Here is a 22,056-nt window from a genome sequence, read left to right as displayed (position 1 = left end):
CTGTGAATTATTTAATTAGTTGCTGACGTGTTGGGTACAATGTAAGTAAATAAAATGCTATGGCCAGTGAAATCCTTTCTACTTTTAATATGTAAATAGTGCTCTTGCCACTTTTCTGCAGTCACGCTAAGTTGGAAATGCCAAAGAAGTGGGCCTTCTCTGAAAGTAGAAAAACCAATATTTTTTTATTTTCTAAAAAAAGGAAGAGGCCCATGAGAAATGTGATTCTGGAGGCACATGGGCACTGCAATATTGCAATAACCTCAACAGTCAATATTTGTAGTGCCCATTTTTGCAAGGAGGACTTCACCAACTATCTGCAAAAACAATACGTTTTTTTTGCTAAAAGGTTATCACTTGTACATGGTGTAGCACCTTCCCGCTTTTCACCTTTGTCCCAGCTGTTGCTGATAGTAACATTCCCTAAGTAGGCCTATCTTTAGCTTGTGATATACTACATGACCAAAAGTATCTGGACACCCCTTCGTCAGGCGCTGTTTTTCATGGTTTGGGTTAGGCCCCTTAGTTCCAGTAAAGGCAAATCTTAATGCCATGACATTCTAGGCAAGTCTGTGCTTCTAACTTTGTCGCAACAGTTTGTGGAAGGCCATTTTCTGTTTCAGCATGACACTACCTCCAGGCATACAGCAAGGTCCATATAGAAATGGTTTGATCGAGATTGGTGTAGAAGAACTTGACTGGCTGGAGTTAAAGAAAGCTTTCGAGTCTAATGTTAGTGTACAGTGTCTCAGTGTTACATTAGTATTATACAATGAATAATCTGCAGGTTTAACTATGCGATGGTGTAGCCAAGCTTATGTTGCTTTCTTTTGTGCTGTCTGGTAGTCTAATGTTACTGCACGGGACAGCCTTCTCTAACCTAGCGACGAGGAATGGTTTACATATGAGGTGTCTTATGGATTCAAATATTAATGAGTACAGGATACATGCCCTACATACATACACCCTATCCTTATCTGCTGAAAAGGTCACAATAATATAATAGGGTTTATTACAATGTAATGGTTATAACTGGGTTAAAAACCTGGGTTAGAAATATTAAGAAGACAATTATTGTCACTTCTGGGGAATATAACCACAATCTGAATCCAGTTTCCTGGACCTTTAAAGATATTATATTGGCCCTGAGATGCAAGGTCAGCCAGAACTAGACAGGGCAATTACAATTAAAAGAATACCATAGCTGCTATTTAAGGGGCAGGAGATTCACATTATTTTCACAACAAAATTCAGCATTCATAAGCAGTTATTTCCAGAGGTTATGACTGGTTTGCTGTACCCTTTAAATAAAGCAAATCATGCTCTGGAGTACCCTTTGTATAAGGACAGAATAGATTGTATTTTTTAAGAAATGTTCCTGTTTTGTATTCAGTCACTTGTTTGTATAGAAAATACTAGGGGTGTGTCCAGACCAGCATACTCTATTTGGAAATGGACGGGTAATGCGCTGTGTACAGATATGCATTGTTCCCAAAGTTGACCTATAATATTCAAAGGTTTTTTGAAAGATGACAGTAGTGTTCATCATTTAACTGTAATTAAACATGACATACTTCTGTAAATTTTAATACACAATGATATTTGTTTTGCTGTATTTATGAGATTGATAAAAGAAAACAAAACAGTAAATGGGCCCCTTTCTGAGAAAACTCTGATAAACTGAAGTGGGATTACAGTGCACTTGCCAATTATTCTTGTGAAATGTCAACCTTCTTTGTTATTGTAAAAACAAAGCAAAAGCTGGGCGCCCTTAGATCTTTCTGAAAAAACTGCAGTCCTGGTGGGTTCAAAGCTTTAAGCCTGATTTATACTGTCACATGACCTTTTCGGCAAGTGTCAAAAATGACATATTTTCAACTTGAAAAAACTGTAGCACAACATTTACATATTACATGCACAAAGGATTTCACTGGACTTAAAGTTTTCGTTTTGTAACTAACACCCAGGTAACCCTGCCCACTGAAAACCTGGCAAGGGAAAAGCAAGCGAATTTCGGCACAGGCTTTTATACGTTTTTTATTTTTATTTTGCAAGAATCATTTTTAAATATTTCTTGGCCATTTGTGAATGAAAAGAAGTATTACAACTACACATTAGCAAAGAATTCACAGTTTCCTGGACCTTTAAAAAAATCAACAAAACATGCCCAAACTTTTGAAAACATACACTCTGGCTGCAGTGTTCATGCTGTACATACAGGTCATGCTTGTACATACACGAGTGCACTGCAGAAATTAGGTGGGTGCATTCATGCTAACTCCATTTAGCTTTTCTGTCTCAGCCTGTATCACCTTAATCAAAGTACAGTTTTGTACTTTAACACACAACCCCCCTGCATATCTCGCCCCTACCTCATTAGCAAAACCAGTTGGGAGCCCCCCCCCCCACCCCCACCTTTTAAGCCTTTGATGTTTATTATTTGAAGAATTACTTGAGAAATGACAAATTAAGCATGATTCAAGAGCAGTAAGAGTAGTAGAATGATAGTATATTTGAACAAATGTAATTTGATCTCTGTTACACACACACACACACACACAAACACACACAAACACACATATGCATGCTCTTTATCTACCAGAAACACATATTTCAAGATGGCAAACTCACTGTCTTTTTTAATAGAAACTTAATGACTAGGCCTCTCTGAGGCAACTGTCCCTCTGGCCCTCCTGGCTGCCAGTGGTCACAGTGATGTGGGACAGACAGACAGCAGGCCTGCCATTTTAGAGATGACATTTAATAACATTAAAATTACACTAATTACATTTATCTTATAGCCCAAGTCCAAAATGGTTTCAATTCAGTGGATAGAAAAACAAAAAAAAGAAAACCAGTAGAGTGTATATTCCCCTCGCAGTGGGGAAAAGGTAGGTTTTGGATGCTGTCCTGTGGAAGTCTGGGAGCATAAGGTGAAGGTCAGGTTTCGATGAGTGAGGGCAATACAGAATTGAAGTGTGGACTTAGCTCTGAAGCTGGATAGAAATAATAAAGGGATAGACTGGAAGGCAGTGATAATTTTCTAATTTACAAATGAGATGGGCTGTCTCAGGCAGGTTGCAAGTCCATTTGTTTCAATTTTCAGGGGGCAAGACACAAGGCGCCGCATCCCCCCCGCTCATGCATTCAGGGCAAACCAACCGCTTGGCTCGGTACAGGAGAATAATCACATTCATTGAAATCTCAAGAGTAATTGGCTTTGTGGTTTTTTTTTTTTTTTCATTTGCATAGGTTTTGTTCATGCCACTTTCAACCAACAGGATGCATGAGAACTTTCATTCTGAATAATTACTGTGAGCCGCAGAAGATTCAGTACAACATGTCCGTACTTATTTCGCATTGACTGGGCTATGATTCTGGCGTAACTCTCAGTCTACTAATGCTGAAAGACCATTTCCTGACATTGTTATTAAAACTATATGTATGCCTTATTTGTCTGTTAATCCAGACTAGGAATTTCCCCAAAATGTTTGTTGGCCGCACCCATTGCTGCCACATCCTTCATCAGCGTGGGAAGGTACACTACCTGCCCTGCCAGTGCTGCTGCTGCTTCGTTGTGTTAGAGTTTCACATTTCATGTACAGTTGTTGCAGGCAGATTGTAGGAACTCTTAGCACAATAAGAATGAGTAAACCCTGCTTACAATAACCCTTCCTGAAATTACATGAATCCCTGCGGAAGGGTTCAGTTGCAGCAAGGACTTGAGCTTTAGCTTTGTGCCACCTGGGAAGCTCCTTTCAGATTCACTGCAAGACTGTGTCTAATGTACAAACCCCTCTCTCTCTTCCTCTCTCTTTGTGTAATACATTGATTTTTTATATTTCTGTTTCTCTAGAGTGGGAGTAGATCCTGATGAAGACAAAGTGGGACAGGCCTCACACCAGGTAAAGTTAGCAATGACCAATGTAATGCGGACATAGTGGTGTGGCTATTGGCAACGCTTTGCTGTAATGACATGTTGTGAGCAGAGTGCTGTGCTGTACTGATATATTTACCACATATACTTACATTGCATTGTATTTTGCAAATTGTTTTTGCGTCTACTACTTTGTAAGTCACCGTGTGATAAATACACGGAAACACACTGTTGAGTGTAATGTGCACCATAATTTAGTGTAACACTGCTTTCATCTTCACCATGTTTAAACTGTCTGTTGTGTTATGTAGAGGTTAATTACCTTGTACAGCAAACATGAGACTTTTGTTGTTTTGAACTGCAGTAAGAGTCTCAGTGACAATACTTGAAGTGCTTTCTTTATTCTAAACTCTTATTTCTTTGACCATCCAGTCTGACATTGATGCTATCTGTACGTTTGCAATAAGATTAACTTCCCCGGTCTCCACTGTGGCTTTATGAACAGAGTCGGAAAGTTTGATAGCTTCGTCAAGGGAGAGGGAAGCCTTTTCTCATGGAAATGGACGCCGTAACCATGCCCCCTAAGAGCGTCCGCTGGGGTTTGGAGGAGTCCCCGACCCCACAGAGGCCTTTTCCCGCTCAGCTGCAGTCTAGCCTGAGAACCCAGCCGTTCTCACCCCGTCGAGCGACCCGCGTATCTTTTAGCCGAGGTCGTTAGATTTCACTTAGCGACCCTCGAGGGGGTCGGCTTTCTTCTCATTGCCATTATCTGGGCACTTCAGCCGGCCTGTGCGTGTTTGCGCGAGTGTGTGCGTGCATGAGTGCGTGGGTGCGTGTGTGCGTGCGTGCGTGTGCGTGTGTGAGATTGTCCCTTACAGCCTTCCTTATGTGCTTCCCAGACTGCCGGGGAGGGGACGCCAGCGTATGCGGCCAACACAGCTGACACCCAGACCCCAGCCTCCCACACACCTGGAGTCTGGTACAACCTGGACAAAATGTATCCTTCAGCTATACCACCCAGTGAAGTAGCAAAGCTTCATTAAGAACAGAAATCTACAGTGGGCCAGATAAAACCAGCACATCCACCCTGTATTTTAAAAAGAAGTATCATTGTCATTTAGACAAGGGGTGGTGAAAAGCATGAATCAGTGGTGGAGTCTCTTCATTCTCAGTTGTTATGACACTCAAAGTACTTGCTCTGCAAAGACCGTGGCGGAAGTCCCTGTGGTGTCTTAGAACAGCGTGAGTCAGGCATGATGTCACTCACATGGCCTTTCTATGTAAAGGCTTCTTTAGTTGTTGTTTTTTTTTTCTTTTTTCCTTCTTTTTTTTTTCTTTTCTTTAACAGGGCAGGGGGCGTGTGATTGTGTACAGAGATTGTAACTCGATCAGGGAGCTGAGAAAACAAAGGCATCGTCCTCCGAGGCCGAGTTTGATGCACAATGGATTGAGGCAAACTCGATTGTGGCTCGTATAATGGCTGGAGCAGGAAGGCCGCCAGCTTTTAAAGCGGAGGTCGCCCGAACACGTTACTGAATTATCCCGGGCCATCTGGTGGGACAGAGAGATTAATATACTCACGAACGCGTCAAATTACGTTCAATAAATTAAGAATACGTGAATCTTTAAATTGTCGCTGATCTGCAAGTACGTTTTTTTTGTAATCTCCAGAAGGAACTCTATTCATAGATGCGTGCCGTCTGCTGGGCAGACAGACAGCAGAGGTGATCGCACAGCCGATTGAGTGAGCGGAGGCGGAACGGCGGGGTTCGCCGGTCCCCAGGGGCGCGTCTGCTCTCCTCGACAGCGCTCCTTCCGTCCGATCGAGAGGGGGAGCGGCCGATGTGGTCACTCGAGAAATTCAATAAGAAGAACACTCGGCAAATTAATAAATCACAAACGCTAAACCCATCTTACCGGTGTCTGAGAAGGAAAATAGTCTCTTAACAGCAGTGATGACAAACGCACAGTTGGGACTAGCGCGCCAGATGGCGGAGGCCGTTTGCCAATGTAGAAAGCGTTAAGGGAAGAGGTGTTAAGTGCTGCCATCAGGTCGGGCGGAGACGCTTCTACTCGCAGGTGCACTTCCCCACTGAACATCGAGCGGCTCAGACACCGGTCAGTCACAGAGCAAACAGTTTGTACCCAGGAATTAGACTATTAGGTCCTATGTGGGAGTGTGGTGAATTTCGTTGACTGTGCCTACACATGTATTCAGTTTGAAGTGCAGCAGCTTCACAGACATTTCTCAGAACAGAAAGTCTGCTAATATGCGCTGTAATTGGGGTCAAGTAGTGGAAAGGACAGCAATTTTCTTCTGAGAATGGGAGAAAAAACCTTCACAGTACCATTTTTAACTCTCGGTTTTACCTTCAATGAGCCAAGACAAAGAATGTACTGGGTAACTGCAGAGGTAGAAAGTAAAAGTCCTGCTATGTGGGTCTTCCATCTGCCCACCAGCCAGCTGATTTCACTAATTAGTTTTACCTCCTGTCAGAAGAATTGTGATAATTAGCAAATCCAGGTGATTGGAACAAAATACTGGGGATGACTTTACTTTCTGAACGTGTACATGCAGTTATCCACCTCTGGGTAACCAATGTAACATTAAACTCATCTCTGCATTCAAATGTTTTATTTGCTGGTGGACAGACTGTACAGTATGTCATCTGCCCTCACCTTTGACCTTAATAGAGGCGTGCTGCTATTTCTACATGCAGTGACACAAATAGACACCTGGCAGAGGTAAGAAACAGCAGCTGGCCATTCCTCTTAGAGAACACGACAGGCCGGGATGTTCAGTACAACATAATTCAGCATCATCGAAGTGTCTCCTGTTACTGACCGACCTGCGGTAGCCAGAACCCCACGGCCCACTGTGTCTGAGAGAAAGCAGTGATTTTCCATTTGGTTCAGGAGGCACCCAGGCCTGGCACTCACTACATAAACAGTGGAGTGACCATCCTGCTCGCTAGGTTTTGGGTCTCAAGGATGTAGTGATAATGGTGATGTTTGTTTTTGTTAGCATTTTTGCCTTTGTTGATAATGCAAATCCATCGCTACCATGTCCCAGGTCCACTGATATTGAGTGACATTTCCACATTCTTATTGCTTCTGCTTTTGGTTTTGTTTTAAGACTTAAAGATGGTATCCGTGGCTTATTTTTCTGTCCTCACTAGACTATAAAGCTTGGTTGAAATATGAGATGCTCTTGGCCACTGAAAGAGCATTAGCTCCCTGTTGCAGGGAGAGCCTGTGGATTAGACTCACTTGAGAGCCAATGATAGATGGATAGATAGATAAATACTTTATTTATACCCTGGGGGAAATTTGGTTGTCAACGCAAACAGCAAACACAGCAGTGCTATATATATATATATATATATATATATATATGGTACACAGAGACAGTAAGATATTGTGATGAGTGGGAAATTGTACAAGCCAATAGCCAGTGAGTGACAGAATGTCCACCAACAGTCAGTGAGGAGTGAGAGGTTACCAGCAGAGTGCTGATGAGTGAGCGAGGGCTTTAGCTAAGAGCCAGTGTGTGGGAAAAGGCACAAGCAAAGAACCAATGAGTGCAATCAGATTTATATCAAGAACCAGTGAGAGAAAGAGGACAGCAGCTGAGAGCCAATGAGTGGGAGAGGGCTACCGCCTCTAAGGTGGTGATTGGCAGTCAGCTAACAACCCCCTCAGTCTGTGTAGGTGTAGGCATGGGCAGACCAGTGTTGGCTGTGGCTTTTCCATTACTGAAACATGCTTGTGCTTCTGCCTCCTCCTTACACTCCCAGAAGGTTTGTGTTTCCACCATCTGTTCCCTTTTATTTGGCCCCATTCATGCAGCAGGGCATTTTGAGGTAACCATAGTAACAGCAGCAGGCACCAATACACTGAATTTAAATCAAGGCCATAAGTAAGGAAAATTTTTGGTCAGCAACAGTGATTTCCACTTAGTACGGTGTGATTTGGTATATTTGTGGCGTTGAACTTTATTTTACGTTATTTGCGACCTCTTGCCATTTTGATCTACAGTAACTGTTGCTAGTATTTCCTGTTTTGGATATTTCCTGCTGTACCCTCTCCCACTCTCCCCCCACACCTGCTCTTAGCTAAAGCCCGCACTAACTAATAAGCTGGTAACCTCCTCTCACTCCTCACTGGCTGTTTGTGAACATTCTCTTCTTTTGTAGAAACTACCCTTTTAATCTTTTGTATCAGGTAGGCAAACAAGCAGTCTGAGGAACGTCCTGCCCACAAATGGTCAGACCTGGGTTCACGGGACACGCTGTCTTCCATTATCATCCCCCATGTGCATTACAGTGAAAGGCAGCGGTTCTGTGGTCCTTGACATTTTAAAGTTGTCACATCATAGAAAGTCACAGGTCTGTCATGGACAGTATTTAAATATTCCACTGCCCTTGAAAAGTAATGAATACATTCCCAAGGCAAGTAAGCATTTTTTTTCCTTTAGTGTATGAAATACACCGCTTTTTCTTGCTAACATGCTAGCTTTTTGTCATTTTGAGGCAAGTCAAATTTGGTGGTTTACATATTTCATCTACCAATAGCCATTAGCGATTACTGTCTGCCTTATCACTTGGATTTATCAGTAAATCCAAGTTAAGGATGAATGTTGAGTCAATCCAGGCCAATGTTTCTTTTTAACATGAACACTATCATGAATGCTGTTCTGAATTTCTTACTGCTAAATTCAACCTGGGCTCTAACAGTATTTGAAAAACAAGATGTTTATTGTCAGGTGTGTGAATTGCTCTGTGTAGCTGCTGGTTGCTTTTAATCACCGTGGGCTGTTGGATTTCTGACTCAGGATGTGTGAAATGTCTTATGAGCAGGGAGGTTTAGGACTGGGCACAAAGTGGCTGAAGCAGCATAGCTGGCACTCGAGGCACCTGCTCAGCACCTTTTCCTGCCCGCGCCCCCACTGCCAACCTGCCGCAAGCGCTGTGCCGAGAGAGTTGGGATTTATAATCACCGTGTCCTGCTGCCATGGTTATTTCTGGTGCCGGGGAGCTTGGAGGAGGCTGGACAGTGTTAGCCCTCTCCGGTCTTTCCGGTTGTCACGGCAGCAGTGGAGCCATTGTGGAGACCGGCCAATTTCCAACCTTAATCAAAAAATCAAAAGGTGTTCCGGTGGCCCCTTCCCTCTCAGCCGCTCACCGGTCCTTTCAAGTAAATCCTGTTAGCGTGAGGCTGGGTTCCAGCGGTTCCTTGTTGCTTGATGGCGATAAGAGGGACAGGATGTTTACCTGCTGTACAAAATAGCACCTGGTCATCCGGAGACCTATCTCAGCTTATAAATGGAACTGTCAAAAGGGCAGCCTGCACTAGAGGGGAGAGAGAGCAGGTGTGTTCCCAGATAGTTCCACGGATTGATTATGCCACTCAGATGCACACACACACACAAAAAAACCTTCTCAGGAGTTTGGGGGAGAGGGGTAATGACAAGCTCATCTCTGTCTTTTTTATCCTTCACCTTCATAGAGGAAAGGTTGTGTCTTACATCATATTTATTCTAATTACTGGGTGGAAATGGCCATCTCTGAGGAGAAAATGGGAAAGAGATGATGATAGGTTAAGTCTAGTGGAATCCATTCAGAATATCCCTCTTCCCCTGAGAGAAATGGAGGGTGACACAACTGCTCATCTCATATGATTCCTCAGGATCAAATGTCAGGTGTCGACATCTTGTTCTAATAAGAGTACTTTCCACTATCTGACATCATACCCTGTCCTCCATATTCACTACAGCCTAGCTTTATTTCCCCAGTGCGCATATAGTGTACACACATCCACTTGTATAAGCAGTTGTGCCATCCCATGGGAATAGGAATACTAATGGGTATGTACCGTGTGGAAACTTGCAGACAGTGATGCATGTGGCTAAAGCATGGATCAGTTTTTTTAAATGATTTGGAAGCCATGCAGTCACCAGCATTCCACTGTGCTGACTCATAAGTTAAACTTTCAGAGGATATTTCACAGAACAAAAGCATGTTCAGCATTGATAGGGCCCACGAGTTTCAGGAAAAAGCATAATGTCCCCATCTTTTCTGCAACTAGTTCACGGCTGAGGCTGAGGGGAATCTATATTCACTGGGTTCCCACTGTATCCAATCAGAGTGGAGGTGCTAGTGTTTCGGCACATGCTGTAAACGGTACTGTACCCACACTTTCAGCTGATGCACTCCACGCTTCAGCCATCTCATACCACTGTGTGTGAGTCACTCAGCCTTGGTAGACAGGACTTTCGGGAAAACATTCTCTTGTAGAAAAAATAACTGTACGTAATTAGGCTGATCGAAGCTATCAGTCAGCTAAACAATGTTTGTTTACAATGTCAAAGGAAAAGATTGTACTTTTTTTCAAAAGGTATTATTTCATTATTTGAGTGTGTGTGCGTGTGTGTATCCACTTCAGCTGAACCACAGTCTACAGAATTTCAAGCTCCTACAGAAGCTGGGCTAGTGATGGAACTTCATAAAATAAAGAACTCCCATTGGCTTATAGCAGATGAGCTGGTAATTATTAATGGTGCTAAATAAAACATCTGAAACCAGATCTTTAGTGTTACATTTTCCCTTTGAGCCAAATTACTTCACTTTGTCTAGAAAGATGAGTATCATCACACTGTATGAAATACACTATAAGAACAAAAATATTTTGATTGCAGAAGGGGGAAATATATTTTAAAAGTCCCCAATTTGTTCATTAAACACTTTTGGGCAGCCTCAAACTGTGTGTGGATACTCACCATTTCTCTCCTATATTTCATGTTCCAGATGAAGAGAGTTGACATTTCTGTAAAACAAATAATGTTCAGCAAAAACACTTTCTTGCCTTTTTCACACAGCAGCGTAAACACTTTAAATTCTTTTTAGATTCTCTAAGCTCAAAATTGTTAAAAGCAATACTATTAATTTGGATGTCAAAATGTGAAAGCTTGATGTCTCAAAACTTTACTTACAGTGAATAATCCATTTTTAATTCTTGCAGTACATTATGCATAAGAGTCATAACACAACATATGCACTGTAAAATGTAGGACGTGTATATGGGTTGGTTATTTCATTATGTAAAGCAAACCACATTCAGTCAAGTGAGAACTGCTGACCATTGTAAATAAAATTCACAGCAGCAGAGAAACTAAGCAGCAGCCCCCAGTTCCCTCCCCCTACCATTCCCCAGCATGGCTTCCCACATACAGTGAAGAAACGCTGACTACAGTTTTATAGCTTGAAGTCTTGACTGCTGCTTTCTGTTTTCAGTTTTCACATTCAGAGAAGCAGAAAGGTTTATTTTACTGTATGTACTACATATAAACAGAGCTCCGTAATGTTTGGAATAAATGCTTTTTTTTCTTGATTTGCCACTGTAGTCCACAATTTTAGATAATAATCAAACAATTGTGGTTAAAGTGCACATTCTGTTTTTATTAAAGGGTCTTTTTATACATTTTGGTTTCCCCATGTATAAATTACAGCACTATTTATACATTTAAGGGCACCGTAATGTTTGGGACAAATGTCTACACAGATGTTTCTGATTAGTCAGGTGTGTTCAATTGCTTGTTTAGTGTAGGTATAGCAGAGTCTTGCAGTCTTGATTCTATGCTTTTGATTGGCTTTAGAGTCGGTTATTGGTGTCTGCCACATGAAGACCAGAATTGTGTCAATGAAAGTCATGATAACAATAAGAAAAAACAATCAATGACATAGGCAATGACAGTGACAATTATTCATTGTTTCATTTCAAACCCAATATGCTGGAGTACAGAAACAAAACAAAATAAATGTGCCACTGTCAAAATACCAAATACTTACGGACTGTGTGTTTGTGTGTGTGTGTGTGTGTGTATACTTAGGCTTGTATGTGGCTGGTCGGCCATGGAAACCATTTCATGAAGCTCCCGACAAACAGTTCTTGTGCTAACGTTGTTTTCAGAGGTAGTCTGGAACTAAGCAGTGAGTGTTGCAATCAAAGACAGACGATTTGTACGCAGTACGTGCTTCAGCACTCACCGGCCACCTTCTGTGAGCTGGTGTGGGCTACCACTTTGTGGCTGAGCTGTGGCTGAGATGTTGTTCTGCCTATACCCACTTCACAATAACAGCACTTTTGCCTGGGATGGATCAAGCAGGGCAGACATATGATGATGCACTGACTTGTTGGAAAGGTGGCATCCTGTGACAGTGCCACGTTGAAAGTCACTGAGCTCTTGAGTATGACCCATTCTAATGTTAATGTTTGTCTACGGAGACTGCATGGCTGTATGCTTGCTTTCATGCTCCTGTTATCAATGGGTGTGCCTGATGTAACCAAACCCACTAATTAGAAAAGGTGTCCACATACATTTGTCCATGTAATATATATATATTATACGTAATACACATACACATACAGACAGATGATAAATTACAGCTGACGAATGTGGTGAAAGATGACTCATCTGACCATATCACTTTTTTCTACATTTCTGTAGACCAGTGCCTTTGGCTTTTGCACCACTGAATTTTCAAATGTGTCCGTCTTTGTAATTAGGGTTTTATGCACTGAAACCCTACTATAATATCCCTCCCAATGTAATTGTTGATGGACTGTTTTTGCTGACACAGTCTGATCATGTCCTGTATTGTCATTCTCACCTAAGGAAGACTTTCTCTTCCTTATATATCGCACAATTGCACAAACATCATGTTGTGCGCTTTCGACCACAATTTCTGACCCTATGTACTGATCGTTCTAAATGAAAATGTCACTTTAGTCACTGTTCCTATTGAAACACTAGCCAGATGAACAGTCTTAGTGACTGAACCCCCTGCCATCAGTGCCCCAAAACTGAAACCTCTATCAGAGTCACTTTGATCCTTTCCTCTTGCCACCTTGATCCAAAATCGAGGTTAACTGGGCCTGCTCAGCATTTTTATACATGCCACAGAGCATGATAGGATGTTACTTGCTTAATTGTATCATGCAGTACACCTTTATGGAAGCATCTGCATTTATTATGTTTCTCCACTCAGGTTTTTTCCTTTAATTTGTCACCCATCTGTACAGTATATCATAATGGTGTGTACTGATTTAAATGCGCACTGCAATATTTTTAACAAATGGCACCTGTTTCGGTCAAGGTTCCATCATAGTTACCTCCTTATGCAATTTTCCCCTTAGGGTGGCAATTCATTACATTATTGTGCCTCAAACTATGAACACTGAATGTGTACAGCATTTATTGCAAGAATGAAATAAGAACACATGTTCTTGTGTCAATGTCATGCGTGTTTGCCCCTGCAGGCGTGCACAGAATAATCAGTAAGTTTTGGATAACGAGAGGCCAGAAATGTGCAAGGCTCCTCTGTTTCTCTCCTTCCCTTCCTCTCTCCTTAACATGAGCACAGTTACGTTAGGCCTGCACTGACCCACTCTGGCCCTCCCCTGACCTCTACGCTGCCATCGTGGTGTGCACCTCTGGGAAAACTACTGACCAGTCCACAAGCATACGAGGTTAGATTTTCAACCTCACGTCTTATGTATTGCGCTTGTTTGTTTTCATGGCAACCTCTGAAAGTTGCTTTCCAAAAATGTGTTGTGGGCTGCGCACATGTGCAGCCACATTTAATACTGATAGCGCCGCTGCCATAGTGACGTGAACCCAATTCTGATTGGACTTCAGAACATGGAGCGGCTAAATGACGTGGGGGCCGGCTGCAGCTCGGTGAAGCTGGACAATGCAGGGGAAGATGGAAGGGCAACAGAGGGCGATGCAGAGATGGTCACTGAGCCTGCACACCAAGATGACCTACTAGAGGGGGACCTCGGGCTGGGACACAGTGCTGACCCCGTTTGGAAAGAGTGACAGCCACGTCCATTAACGAGAGCAATCAGGAACAGCGCTCCTCCCTGAAGAGGTAGCAGAGAGAACCAAAATCCAGCATTCCAGGGACCGGATGTGGGCTTGTGGGCAGCAGCCTCTCAATGCTATTTTAAAGTTAATAATATTAGCAGGGATTTTCTGATTTGTGCCTTGTATATTTATGGGACTGTATGCATGTGTGTGTGCATGTGTGTGAGTGAGTAATATTTTTATATATTTTTTCCCACGGCGTGCAGGAACTGGCGCCGTGGGCTATGCATGGCAAATTGTGGTCACTCACTCACGGACAACCTTTGAGGGACGTTTTGTGGGACGCATGCGCAGGTGGTGCCAGCTAAAATGTGTCTGCGGAAGTGAGTCGCGCCGTGGGTCTGGACGGTTCCGTGGTTGTTATAGATTTCTTTCCCTACTCTAAGCCAAACAAATGGTATATTCCTATAGGATTCATCAGAAATTGCCATGTTCTTATAGTTCTTGTAAAATATTTATTGAACATTTCTCCTGCTTTCATAAATAATTTAAATTTATTCCATTGAATTTAGCAGCTATTGTTAGTTTAGTCCTTATTTTACTTAGAAATTGTGCAAAATATTAGCAGTATCTGTGGGGTTTATGTTTATCACATCAAATTTCACAACAAATTTGTTTTGTTCACCTTCTTAATAAAAGTGGTTGCCATCAAGTCACTTATTCTGTATTTTTATTTTAAATAAGTTCAGTATGTTATGGGTTTTTTTTTGTTTTTTTTTGTTAAAATGCAGATAAAATGAAAATGATTTACTTTTATTACACAGGTATGTGTACAGAGCTGAATTTCTACAGCATTTTCACTCTGTATACATGTTTTCTAAGTAAAGGAAAGGATAAAATCAACTCTAAGTTCAATTTATCAATTAGTTTCATGTGACTGTGCTTTTTTTGAATAACGTCACAGTGGCAAATAGTTCTCACTGATGATAGGCATCTCTATGCCTGTAAACTGGCCAAACTCCCTCGGCAAATTGGCTCAGATTGATTATTGTAGCTGGTACTTAGTGTGCAGAGAGTACACAAAGTACACAAGCCAAATCATTTATTTCACACTTCTTCCACTGCTGGCACAAGCAAGGAGTCACACTTTAATATTTTACATATCAGTCCCTGTAAAAACCGAATGTGTAATCAACAATTGTAGCATTCACCAGTCTAAAATAAATTAAAATCTGCTAATCCTATGATACAAGCAATATGATTCTTGGTGCATTCCAGAAGTATTCTTATATTCATTTTCAAATATACTTCCTTTTTTTCACAAATCTTCTAAATTCCCTACAGTGCGGAAGATTTTCAGAACGTTCATGTCCCATGTCATTTCCAAGCCAGAGTTTTTTTCAGAGCTTGTGGCTTTCTAAATGTTGAAATGTGCACTCCAAGATGTACCTATCAGTTTCTGGTTATATTAAGTCCACGGCAGTGGTCCTAAAATTCAGGATATAGTTTTTTTCCCCTCAATACTTTGATTCCAATCATTCAAGGAGGCATGAGAAAATGACATTTACATTAGGTACAGAACTCCAGGTGAAAGTACCTTCCCTGGAACCGCCAAGTATTCTTGTCCTGTATCTTCCTTACTTCTTTGCTCTTCTATGATCTATTGCCTTCTTACCTCAAGTTTTAAAAAAAGAAATGAGAGTTGTCATGCATATGTATATTCCTGTTTTTTACTTGTATGGATATTAGGTTAGCACTGATTCACATTCCAGTCTAATGAAACCATCTTTCTTAATTAGCACTGCTTTATGGTACATTTCCAGGTGATAAACTGAAGTCTCATAGGTAAAAACTCTTGGTAAATTAATTGGCTTGTTCTTCGTGCATTTTGGGTTGCAAACTTTTTTTTTTTTTGCCAAAAACATTCTATCTGATACTTATATTATGCAGTAGAAGTATTTGCAATACGTTTAATGTGACTGTAAATATAGTGAGCATTGCTAATAAATTGTCTGCCTGGGAAAAATCAATAGCTTAGGTGCATTAAACCAAAAGCCTACTGCATGTTGTGAGGGAAGCCACACATTAAAGAGGCACAAACCAATGGCAAACCAATTATTACAGAATGGCTGAATGAAACATTCTGATAGAGATGACCCAGTACTCACAATGCAACAATGCAACATTGCCGGCTCAAACAAGGAGCCTTTTCTCAATTTATTGTTTGTTTTTCTTCCACAATTTCCATTTAGACAGAAAGCACGCTGTATATCCTAACCACTTCTGGAGTAATGTTCAAAGTGTTAAGGTTTACCCAGAAACATCCAGATTTAAGTGTCACAATAAGATCATTTACACAACTGCGGTTTCCTTAGTTGAAGTGTACCGTTTACATTTTAATTAATAGCTGTGGCATTGTCAAACACATCCAGTGGTCAAGTTAACGCAGTGGTCCCATAAAATGCCACAGTGTTACGTTAAAAAAGAAACAAATATACATTCCCATGTGATTGAAGAAATCATTAAAACATTGACTTTTAAATAAAGCTTTTTCATTCAGCAAATATTACTATTAACTTAAGAACACAAGAATGATTGATGACGAGAACGGGAAATTCAGTCCAACCGGACCTTGCCCTTTCGCCTGCAGTACTCAGTCATAGTCATTGTCTTTGGTTGCAACACAGTCACAGTTTTGGGACTGTCAGTAAGGATTTACTCAGATCCTTTGCTTCACCAGCTGTTCTTACGCGCTCGTATCCAAGCAAAGCCATTGAGTGGTGACAATAGTCTTCTACTTGTTTTATTTGTTGAATGCTGAGCAGAGTTCTCCACGCACTGGCGGCTTGTGTCGCATTCCTGGCTGACACAATGAAAGGCTTAGATGATGAGCTTGTACCACTCGTCATGTTCATAGCGAAAGACTCTATGTCATGGTTGGCGGTCAGATTAACAAAGCGATAAACGAGCCGTAAAGTTTTAATTGGATTATCGACCAGATCTTCGTAACGAACAGCCATGTATTTCCCCTTGAGCCAGCTCGGTGGATTTAAGGCAGTTCTCAAAGTTCTGGAGGTCCGATCACATATTACTTCCATAGCTCCAATTGAATGATAGTCCGAGCCATCTTTTTTGTTTGCTTTATGGTTGGGGTCCACGAAAGGTATCCGGCGAAGTTTGGGGTCCCTGCTTCTGACCACTTGTAAGTTTTCACGGATCAACCCGTGTCTCGACTTGATCCTTGAATTAGCTACGGCCCTGGGGTCTCTCACCAGGTGAATCACTTTCAGGTCTAAAGATGGATCCTCCATCAGTGGGGCTAAAACGTTAACGTCCAAAATTCGTACCCCTTTTATAACCACAGTACTGTACTTGAGACACTCCTCTTCCAGGAGCCTTAAACTCTGAGGCGGGCACTTTTTGCACACTTTGTCGTCCACCATCCCCACAACGTCTTTTCTGTAAGCGGAGCAGAGGGGATACGAGCAAATTACCTTATTAAGCGTAGCCCCAAAGAGCCCGAGGGAGGTAAAATTCTTGCCACCTGGGCTGTTATACAGTTGGAAAACGGAGAGGTCACAGCGATACAAAGAACTTAGCATGTCTCTAGCAGCCCCTTGCAGAGATACCGCGTCCCCGGGGTACAGTTTCTGCCAGATGTGCCACATTGGCTCGTACAAAAAAAACACTTCTGGATTTTGGTTAAAGAGCTCTCCAAAAAAGGAGGATCCCGATCGCCAAGTTGTCAAAACGTATATTAGCTGTCTTTTTTTAGCCAGCGAGGGTCTGTATAGAAAGCGGATATCGGATCTGCTTTGATAAGGAGTGCTCCTCATCTGGTTGCATTGTTGTGGCTCTTTAGTCCATTTGTAGTTCGCCAGGTTCAACATTGTTAAGACCAGCAGTAAAAAATACGCAATGAACAAGACAATCCTCTTTCTGCGTAACACTTTCATCACGATACCTGGTTGAGCAATTATTTTAGAGTGATTTCTGTATGTTCTGAGCCTTCTTCCAAAGCCAGCATCCTTTTCCCAGGGTGCTATTAACTTAAGTTGTTGATATTGTTTGCTTCTCATTTATAACACAGGGAAAGTAGCCTATAGCTCGTAGCGCGCCGACGGATCTTTGTACATTTCAGGTCAAAATGGCCAATAAAAAGGCATATAACTGTGGTATTTCAAGGAGTGGCATTTGCAAGAGACCAAATCTGATGGCAATCGACTAAATAATACCTATTACAGTCTGTTTTAATATTGCGTTCGCAATGCAAACCACGGTAACGCAGACCGGCTATTTTACTGCAGTGCGCAAGGCTAGGCTATACTTCAGCACAGAACTACAGCGAAAATACTCCCATCACAGTGCAAGCTGTTTTCGGCTACTCCAGAGATAACGCATATTTACCAGAACACTTCAGGCTACGTCTTCCTCACCAGAACCCAGGATAAACATTCCCAAGCAGTTCAAATAGTAGCTACAGCCATATGAGCAATCAATCCGGGTGATTGCTGTCATAACTAAATAATAAAATGGCAATAATTACGTGCGTCGATTTCCACCCGGGTTCATTTAGTTTGAATGTTTCACATAGAAGGTTGATCAGCCTCACATTCGGTATGGTTACCCACAGTTTTAGACCAAATATCCGCTATTACTTGTTCTAATGTGTCATATTGTTGTAACCAATTGAAACAGGACTGATTCAATCAGGGGCTGAGGTGAAAGTCCCTCCCTTCCTTGCCTGCGATTGATGAATGTAACATGATTCTGGTTCAGATCCGCCTCTCTGTTGGTCGTCAGCCGTGTCCGTTATTTTTCGAGCTTATCCTATGAGATGCCAAGAGTTTATCATGAAGACCGCCTCGAGAAACTGTGGTGCCAAGTGATGCAAAATGATGCTGGTGTTGAGAGTGAAATTTAGTATGTCTTTTCTTAATCCGCCTGCCTAATTCCTCTTCGCAATTCGTGGCACACATGTTGCCTATGGGCGGCCTAAGGTTGCTAAATGTATTCAATGAATGTTTTGCTACAAATAAGGACATGGCAGCAACGTTGCTGCATTAGGCTACGTTTCATCTGTAAATCCGTACGAATCTTATGTCTCGTTATTTTTTATTCGCCCTTAGGTCCTAGAATGACAGCATGTATGCATTTCGTAATGCATCATCTTTGTTGGTTTTGCTTTGGTGATGTGAAAGGAGATCATAGTGACTGTTTTGCTTGCCAACAGTTTGTGTGTGTGTGCGTGCGTGCGTGTGAGAGAAAGAGACAGAGAAAGTGTGCTTTGTTCCAATTCACTGTTAAAGGAAGACGAAAGTTAAAAAGACAGTTCACAAAATTAGAAGGAAGATGATTAAAAAGACATGTTCCTAATAAACCAAAAAACACACATGAAATGACCAACTGTTTAAAAATTCTCCGTCAGTAATTTTAAATAGAATTAATAGCATAATTACCAGTGCATTGTTTCTGAAGAAATTAATAAAACCTAGTGCTGTCACTATTGTTCGGGGTGCTTTTGTCATTGTGGCCATTAAACTTATCCCTAACATGGCATTGTTCAAACTCTTTAGAATCAAAATTTACATAGGTTATTTAATGATGGCTATCCAGCAGGTTGTAGATAGCTTAGAGAAGCCAGCATCCCTATCCTGCCACAACATTAGGACTCCTCCCCTTTGTGTTTGTTTATGCATGCATTTGCTTCATTTCTAATACCAGTCCCAAAGGTTACTAACCAGCGAGACCAGCCCAAGCATCTGGAGCTCACTGACACATGGACCCTGGACAGAGGTAGCAGAGAGAGGCTACTCTGTGCGCTACACTAGCCCTTAAAGAAGCAAGGCAGATACTGTAAGGAATTCAGCAAATGTGGCTCTGCATGGCAACCCCACTGATCACATTGCTTGAAGCCTGCACCGTGTGGGCCAGGCCCTGGAAATCCCTTCTACGCATTTAGCTCTTATGTTGTCTTCATTATTTGTGCACCCCTTGTCCACGGGGTCAGAAATGACCCACCCTTGCCAGACCCCCTGTGATAAAATCTCTTGAATTGAATTTTAAACCCCAAATCAGTATGCTTCATGTAGAAATAACCTGTCGCTCATCCATAAATCACTGAATAACTGTCTTTTCTACCGTCCCAAGGCTGCATTCCTTCCATCTGTACCACTTGTTTTTTAAGTACAGAACTTGTCGTAATTGATTTTTAACAGACATGTGGAGCTAGCTTGTCTTTGATAATGATTTCTGATTTCATAACTGCAAGGTTAAAAAAGACTCATGAGACAAGCTTTGTACCCTGATGCTGTACTGCTTTTATAAATAAAAAAAGAGGCCAGTGTTGAACTTTTTCTAATGGTAGGATCACGTCCAGTAAAAGTAATCAAATTTGATGCAGAAAAAATATAATTTAGGGGGTTTTCACTGCAGTTAAATTTTCGACCCTCAGGGCAACAAGAGGGTTAATTTAGCTCCACAGCCCTTATCGAGCAGCACTCTTGCGTACACAGGGAAGAGAACACAGATATCCTGTCAGGGTTCTGTTTGGCTTAGGCCTGCATCCTTCCCAATGAACACATGCCATTTCAAGGGAAAAAAACGCAAGACCTCATGGAACTGCAGAAGGATCATCAGAGAGAAAGAATAGCATTACAAAAAACTTGCTTTGAAACATTTTCATAAGGGCTTTTTTTTCTTTTCTGTGGAACATTACTGATGTTGTCGGGCAGGAATGCAAACCCGCAATAAAGTGGAAACAACCTTACCCGCCACCGTGAGACAACCCAGCTGAAGTTTACAGGATCATTGATCTGAGAGGCATGGCTTCACTACCTAAAGGTGTTCGTTGTAACTACTTTAAGCTGTCATACAGATTTAATCCATAATATGTGGCTGTACCCACCATCATAAATTCCTCTCTCACCATCCATCCTGGATTTTAACATTAGTGGCCTTGATTTAAGACCTATGAGGAACTCTTTTTTCAGACACCAGAGCCAGTAATAGTCCCTACAACAACCATGAAATGCATGGCACTTGCTTGATTTACACACGTAGCATCCATATAGCTTTGTTTATTCAGTTTCCTTTTTGTCTCATTCTTCAAGATCTATTTTGTTGCTTCTTGTTGTTAATAGTATTTCTCTGTAATTAGACCTAGATTTAACTTCATCACAACATTTTGGTGTATTTAAAAGTCTGGATTCAGGAGTGATGACTATGCAAGTCTAGTTATAATGAGTGTCTAGTTTCAGTTCTTCCTGCGATTTTAAATGTCTGCACTTGTACTACAATTCTGAAAGGGATTTCCAATTACCTATTCCTATTTGGCCTTTATTTGTTAATAAAATTTTTATAAGAAGGTTGATACTCACTTCATCACAATTTGTCTTCATTTGATACTAATTAAAGCAGTGGCACTATCATGAGATTGTATTGTTGCTACTCATAATACAATCTGTAGGTTTCTTTGCAGAAGATTGCCATCTGGTGGTCAAAATGTTTTTTATTCTAATTGAGGAGCATTCATTATATCTTATCACTGGTCGTTGATGTTTTCAGTTCACAGATTTGCATCACTCGTCAGTACAAGTGAGGGAATTATGTACGTTTTGAAAATTTTGTGATTTCACAGTTGTATATTCCAGAGGTGAAGAACTTTGATTTCTGTGGGTGTGAGATATTCGTAATTTATCTGAAGATTTCTCTCAATAAAAATGTTAATTTCATGCATACTGAGTTTGTTGTCCATTTCCTTTAGTAATGTCATTTCTGGTGAAAGATACAACCGTTAAGACAATTTCCTTGCCCAAAGCCTCATTATAGTAAATTGTCTGTGCTACCAGTTAAGAGATTGAGGGATCATTACCTTAGTTAGAAGGAGTCATAATAGGTCAGCTCACTTGAAGCACTCTTCAAACAATGCATATTTAATGTGTTGTCCTTCTAATGCCAATTGTTGGGTATGAGATAAATGTCAGGACATAGGTGTTAATTGGCTGTTAATTAGTTAATTAGAGTTCGTGTCTTGATCATGAGTTGAGGATGTTTGTCCTGTTACCTTTGAGCCATTGTTCTTCACCTGAACTATTCCCGTATAAATATAGCTGTACACACAGGTAGATGTACAAACACAACAAACATGTACGTTCAAGTCATTAGGTGTATTTTTGTAAATGCAACAACTGACTCTCACTGCTGAATTCTGATAAATTTTCATATATCCCTATATTTTTACAGGAATATATGAAAGTCTCCTTTGAACTGTGGAAGCTCAAGCAGTGTGACTATTTGAGTGACAGATGTC

At 41.3% G+C, this 22,056-nt stretch overlaps 2 protein-coding genes and 1 long non-coding RNA gene across 5 annotated transcripts in view; 1 reads left to right on the top strand and 2 right to left on the bottom strand.

Moving 5' to 3' along the window:
• Window positions 1–14,457, top strand: part of LOC135253241 (sodium/hydrogen exchanger 9-like) — a 70,199-nt gene extending 55,742 nt beyond the window's left edge. For 2 of the 3 annotated variants that reach the window (XM_064332292.1, XM_064332293.1), the window contains 4 exons: window positions 3,857–3,905; window positions 4,777–4,874; window positions 13,300–13,405; window positions 13,575–14,457. In XM_064332292.1, the coding sequence (XP_064188362.1) occupies window positions 3,857–3,905; window positions 4,777–4,874; window positions 13,300–13,405; window positions 13,575–13,757 (436 nt within the window). In that variant the 3' untranslated portion in view covers window positions 13,758–14,457. The remainder of the gene's footprint in view (window positions 1–3,856; window positions 3,906–4,776; window positions 4,875–13,299; window positions 13,406–13,574) is intronic. The other variant, XR_010329563.1, reaches the window with a different exon arrangement.
• On the bottom strand, window positions 7,016–19,069 carry LOC135253243 (uncharacterized). The gene is made up of 3 exons (XR_010329564.1): window positions 18,292–19,069; window positions 10,656–10,702; window positions 7,016–9,443 (listed from the first exon to the last, which is right to left on the bottom strand). It is a non-coding gene; the product is annotated as an uncharacterized LOC135253243 (long non-coding RNA).
• On the bottom strand, window positions 15,927–18,296 carry chst2b (carbohydrate (N-acetylglucosamine-6-O) sulfotransferase 2b). The gene has a single exon (XM_064332294.1). It carries the CDS (start codon window positions 17,822–17,824, stop codon window positions 16,433–16,435), a length of 1,392 nt encoding a protein of 463 aa, XP_064188364.1. The 5' UTR covers window positions 17,825–18,296; the 3' UTR covers window positions 15,927–16,432.
• Window positions 19,070–22,056: the final 2,987 nt, after the last annotated feature.

This window comes from Anguilla rostrata, chromosome 4, assembly GCF_018555375.3.
Source record: "Anguilla rostrata isolate EN2019 chromosome 4, ASM1855537v3, whole genome shotgun sequence".
Classification (NCBI taxonomy): domain Eukaryota; kingdom Metazoa; phylum Chordata; class Actinopteri; order Anguilliformes; family Anguillidae; genus Anguilla; species Anguilla rostrata.
The sequence above is the reverse complement of the archived record's forward strand: the minus strand, read 5'-3'. Positions and strand labels throughout refer to the sequence as shown.